This window comes from Temnothorax curvispinosus, unplaced genomic scaffold, assembly GCF_003070985.1.
Source record: "Temnothorax curvispinosus isolate PA1 unplaced genomic scaffold, ASM307098v1 QBEX01010983.1, whole genome shotgun sequence".
NCBI classification, from domain to species: domain Eukaryota; kingdom Metazoa; phylum Arthropoda; class Insecta; order Hymenoptera; family Formicidae; genus Temnothorax; species Temnothorax curvispinosus.
In genome coordinates, this window is record NW_020220763.1 from 1 (window position 1) to 5,810 (window position 5,810).

Genomic DNA, 5,810 nt, shown 5'->3' on the forward strand with positions numbered 1-5,810 from the left:
CTCTCACAAGCCACACAAGCGCTCTCTAACAAAGTTCTCTCTCTACATTTTCTCCCACCTTAAGTTGTTGACAGTCCCAACAACTCAACACACAGGGTTTACTTTAACGGCTCAAAACAAAAAAAAATAAAAATTTATCTCTCATTACAAAAGAAATAAGCTCAAAAAAACATTAACACATGACAATCCTTAAAGCTTAAATCTACACGGGGGCTTCACAAGTCTTCCGTAACGTGTACGCGTTTCAGGTTTTTCTACGTCAGCGTCCTTTCGCATTTCGCAAGTTTCATTAGCGGGAACAGTCTCTGCTTTCTCTGACGATTTCTTCTTCGATTGATGACAAGCTCTCAGCTCATCTGAAGATTCTTCCCCAGAGTGTACTTCTAAGGGAAATACTCGTTGTACAGGACGTATAAGTTCTCCCGTGGCTGTTTTTAAACGAACGACTCTCGTCTCTCCATCAATTCCAGGAATAAGTTCAATTATTCTGGCCAAGGGCCAGTCCAGACGTTTCTGCAGGTCGTTGCCGATGAGAACGACATCTCCCACCTTGAGAATGCTTGTAGTAGATCGCATCGAAGGACACTGTTTCAGTTGACCAAGATACTCGATTCTGAAACGCTTTCTCAGAGCCTCGCGTAGTTCCTGAATGTAGCGAAGTCTTGCAGTAATTTTCTGAGTGGTAATCGCTATATCGACGTCAGGTAATCGGTCATTTTTCAACTCGTGAAGAAATAATGAAGGCGATAACGGCACGAGCTGACAGGTATCTTCAGCCAGGTAAGTCAAGGGTCGACTATTTGTAACAGCTTCACAGTCGCAAAGTACAGTAGTAACCTCCTCAAAATTCAAGGCAGCTCTCCCAAGGACCTTTCGAAGCATATCTTTCATGGAGCGTACCATTCTCTCCCACCATCCTCCCCACCAGGCAGCAGAGGGGGGGTTGAATTGCCATTGAATTCGCTCAACGACGCCATACCTTTCCACTTTTCTCCAGTCGATGCTCTGCAAAAGGTTGTTAGCTTCAACAAAATTGATACCGTTATCCGTGTAAACGTAGGAAGGCCGACCTCTTCTCGACACGAATCGCCGGAACGCTTCCAGGAAATTCTCCGTGGTCAGAGAAGACACTAGTTCAAAATGGACCGCTCTATAAATGGCACAAGTAAAAAGACAGACCCATGCCTTGGTTTTGTCTCGGAGAAACAAAGGGCCTGCGTAGTCCATTCCAGTAATCTCGAAGACGGCTGCATCTCTAACTCGTTTTCCAGGAAGAGCCGGGGACAATGTTTCAACTCTCTTAGCATTAAATCTGCGACAGGAAACACAACTGTGTATAACAGCGTTAACGCCTCTTCTACATCCCAGTATCCAGAATTTCTCTCGTAGAGCGTTAATCATAATACTTGCTGGTGCATGGTTTAACCTCAAGTGCGTGTATTCAATGAGTTTGTTTACCAAGGAATGTCGTGAATCTAACAAGATCGGGTGTCTGAAATCCATGGTATCGTCCCGATTCGCGACCGGGCTTTTCAGTCGAATTATTCCATCTTCGTCTAGATATGTGTTCATCAATTTCATCCTTGAATCCTTGAAGCCAAAGAAACTTTCACGTTGAACCATGCGTATCAATTTTAATTCCGCAGCTGTAACTTCTTTTACTCTTAAATAGGACCTTACTCGTTTCGAAGCCTCTAGTCGACAATTTGCAACAAACCTCATTATCCAGGCAAGTCGCCGTAGAATTCCCTCATAAGAAGTATCCGGAATCATCATTTCTCCACTTGCCCTAGACTCATGCCCCGTTGCATTGGCGACTAGCACGGACGAGATTTGTACAACCTTTGATCTCACCGTTCCTTTCTTCATCTCGCTTCGAACAGCATCTTCATCTATCTTAGCGTCGGATAGGGGCCACTCTTCTTCAGGGCGCGAGAGCCATTGTGGTCCTAGCCACCATTTAGTCTTGATTAGTTTCCTGGCAGAACATCCTCTGGACGGAAGATCAGCAGGGTTTAAATCTCCAGGAACATGACGCCAATCATCAGGTTCTGTCAATTGCCTAATTTCTTGCACTCGTCGCCAGACAAACGTCGCCCATTGACTCTCTCTCTTGATCCATGCAAGCACCGTGGAAGAATCAGTCCAACAGTATACCTTGACCTCAGGACGATTCAAATACTTGATGGTGCTACACAGTAATCGAGCTCCAATAACAGCACCCATCAATTCCAGGCGTGGGATCGTTGGCTTTCCTAGGGGTGCGAGTCTAGATTTGGCCTGAACTAAGTGAACTTTAATCCCCTGGCCGCAGACAACTCTTACGAAAATTACTGCGGCATAGGCGGCTTGACTGGCATCTACAAACAAATGGAGTGACAAAAAATTATTAGTTCCTCCAAAAGCCCATCGCGGAATTCTAACTTCACGAAGAAGCTCTAAGTCTCGAAGCCACTTGACAAATGCTGCGCCCGTCTCCTCATCGACCGTCTCGTCCCAATTTGTCTGCTTAGTCCACAATGCCTGCAGAATCAGCTTCGGGCACAAGAGCACCGGGCAAACAATGCCAATCGGGTCGAATACCTTCTGTGTGGCTGCCAAAATCTTCCTTTTTGTGACTACCTCGGGGATCCTTGGCTGTAAACAATGGCCGGAAATCTTTAATATGTCCTCACCTTTATCCCAGACAAGGCCTAAAACTGGAGTTTCTGTCGAGGGATTCATATCGCCAGAATACTCCCACCCTCGAAGGTCAAATCCTCCTTTACTCATGTATAGAGTCGCCTTCTCCTTGAAACCTTTTACTTCGTCGACCGTTGGGTGACTCGTTATACTGTTGTCAACGTAGAAGGATTTTGCAAGATCGCGTATTAAGTTGATCTCCTCCTTGGGCAAGTCTCGAGCAATGTTCTCCAGATGAAGATCGATGGTTGCTCCCAGCAAAAATGGGCTGCTTGATACTCCAAAAACGACACGACAGTGTCGATAGACCACAAATTCCGTGTCTTCAGGCCGTCTCTTCCACAAAAATTTCATAACGTCTCGATCTTGTTTCGAGACGCTAATCTGAAGGAATGCCTTTCGTATATCTGCTATCACTCCAAATTTCTGCAGCCTGAATCGTAGCAGCAACTCGGGTATCAATTCGATGAAATTTGGTCCCGTCTCTAAGCACTGATTCAACGAGGGACCTCTTCTTTCTCTTGACGATGCATCGAAAACCGGGCGAATCCGAGTCGTGCTATTTTTCTTAACTACGTGTCTGTGTGGCAGGTAATGTCCATAATCCTTTGCTTCATTGCTAGAAAGTTCTTCTATTATACCATCGTTCAACCAATCCTGAAAGACGTCGTCGTAGGCTTGGTAGAGACCATCTTGTTTTAGTTTCTTGATTGTACTTTCTAACCTCCGCTCAGCCGTCGCACGATTCATCGGTAGAGTTGGGTGGTTCTCCTTCCAGGGCAAACATACCTCATAACGTCCTTGCTCGTTTATGATTGTAGAGTGTCGAAAGCCTTTTAGGACGTTTTCTTGATGCTGTTCCTTCGTAGATTTTTGGATGGGATCTTGTATTCCCAAAACATCCAAATTCCACAGGTCTTCGATCTTCGCCTCGTCCACATACATAGAAAAAGCGATCGCCACACTGTCGTTGTGCTGACAAACGTGCGATGGATTTTTGCCCATTATTGTCCATCCAAACTTGGTATCAACAGCCGTTACTCCATTATCAAGTTGAACTATTCGACCGGTTAGAAGCTTGCCAGCAACATCGGCTCCTATCAAGAGGGAAATCGGTACTTCATCGTGGTTAGCATCTGTGAGATTAATGGATTTTCTACTTAGTTCCTTGATCCAAGAACCTCCGGTCACCCTGGGAATATTGACACATATTTTATTCTGCTCGAATGCGTTGAAATTGCACGCATAGCCACCGTCAAGACTACGTAAACAAACGAGGTAGCGTTTGTGATCCAGAGGTTGAGTACTCACGCCTCCAAACAGCGAATGAATCATCGTGCGATTACCTGTTTCCTTGAATTGCATTTTCGCAGCCACGTCAGCTGAGATATACGAATGATGTGACCCAGAGTCAACGACCGCTCGGATCAACTGTTCCTGATTGTCGTTGTATACTTTAACCATAAGTGTCTGCATAAAAACTTCCGGGCCCGATGACAGATTGGACAGATTCTCCACGACGTCCTTTTGTTGAGTGTCCGTCTTCGCTTTACTTCCGGAGCTCGACGTATTAGAGGCCACACTGCGACACAACAACAGAATATGCCTGTGACCACACCACGCACACTTACCCTTATAACAACAACTCTTGAGGTTATGTCCGATTTTGGCACAACAAAAGCAGGCTCTCTTTTCTTTAACAATCTCCTGCCTCTCTGCCAGAGATAGTTTCTTAGCCTTTTCACAATTTACACAGTTATGTCGTTCGTCACAAAAAATGCATTTAGAGTCGATCGTTTCATTTACTGTTAAAAGTCCTGCCGCCGTTGGTGTTTCCGACGCTTCCTGTTTCGTTCTCTTATTCCTATCCTTCACCTTTGCCTCTGAGGTGATGCCGAAACCACTAACAACCATTTCAATTCTTTGTTCTGCCTGAACCTCTTTCGCCAAAGCCAAAAACGACATGAGGTTAGTGAGCCTGTCCTTTGCGACGGTAGCGCCAGACGACGCCGGTGATCGTTGCCAAACTCTCAATGTCTCCTCCGGCAGCAAAGATTCCACTAGAGGATACAACATGGCCGCACACATTTCAGTAGTGACACCAAGCGACTCGAGCGCTCTCAACTGCGTTTCGAGCTTATCGAACAGGTTACCGACGGATGGCTTCTTTCCCGACTTAGTGGTGTTGTTCAACACCAACTTGAGCAGCTCGCGCACGTATAGCTCAATTAACAAATCGCTTTTACCGAATCTTGATTTTAAACTGTCTATGACTTTGTCATAATTTTCCGCGATCGGTGGATAACTATTCACAAGATCACTAGCTCTAGAATCCTTTACCATAGCCTGAACTAAATATTGGAATTTATCTTCCTTGGTAATCTGTTGATCTTCGTGGATATTCTTAAAGAGACTCCAAAATTGCAGCCACTCGCGTAACTCTCCGCTGAATTTCTGTAACTCGATCTTCGGTAGCTTGAATCGTTTATCTTGGATGGCTTGTTCGTTGTCACGTCTGTTCCTTGGTTGAACAGCCTCGCCGTCATTTGCAATTGGGGGCATCGGTTGCATTAGATTCGTAACTTGTGTCTTGATGCGATAATACTTGAGACGATATTCATCGCATGTCGCGGATTCTTCTTCGAGGTCCTGATCCGTCATTTCTTCTTGATCGAGTAGTGACTGTTGCAACTTATCGTTGAGATCCTCGATTTCACTGGCTTTATCTTTTAACAACGCAAACTGTGCTTGTATATCCTCGATTGCTGCGTCTCTACTTATATTCGTTGAGAGCCAGTTGTATGTCCTTGTGAATGCCGCACGCGCGGTTTTCCTTAACTTCTTGCAGTTATCCATGATCACACGAGATTATTTACGCCAGAGTCCTGTCACGGTCGCCAGATGTTCAAAATTTGAACCGAATAAGATGCGTAAATAAGGCACGGATATGTAAGGAATGATATCTTATTCGGGATTTCTCAAGAACGCACGTGTCGCTAGCACATCTCAACGAACTCTGCCCGCACACACTCATACCACACAAGAGACAAGCCTGCCAACCACTCAAAAAATAAGAATTTTCTCTCACAAGCCACACAAGCGCTCTCTAACAAAGTTCTCTCTCTACA

At 45.2% G+C, this 5,810-nt stretch overlaps 1 protein-coding gene across 3 annotated transcripts; it reads right to left on the reverse strand.

The window, feature by feature from the left end:
• Positions 1-15: 15 nt before the first annotated feature.
• LOC112461010 lies at positions 16-5,803 on the reverse strand. Of its 3 annotated transcripts, none has more exons than XM_025026019.1 (2): positions 2,676-5,803; positions 16-2,360 (listed from the first exon to the last, which is right to left on the reverse strand). In XM_025026019.1, exons 1-2 carry the CDS (start codon positions 5,536-5,538, stop codon positions 190-192), a joined length of 5,034 nt encoding a protein of 1,677 aa, XP_024881787.1. In that variant the 5' UTR covers positions 5,539-5,803; the 3' UTR covers positions 16-189. The 3 variants fall into 3 exon arrangements, with proteins under 3 accessions (XP_024881787.1, XP_024881788.1, XP_024881789.1); XM_025026020.1 differs by having other exon boundaries at positions 1,224-1,312; positions 1,459-5,803; XM_025026021.1 differs by having other exon boundaries at positions 1,481-1,590; positions 1,718-5,803.
• Positions 5,804-5,810: the final 7 nt, after the last annotated feature.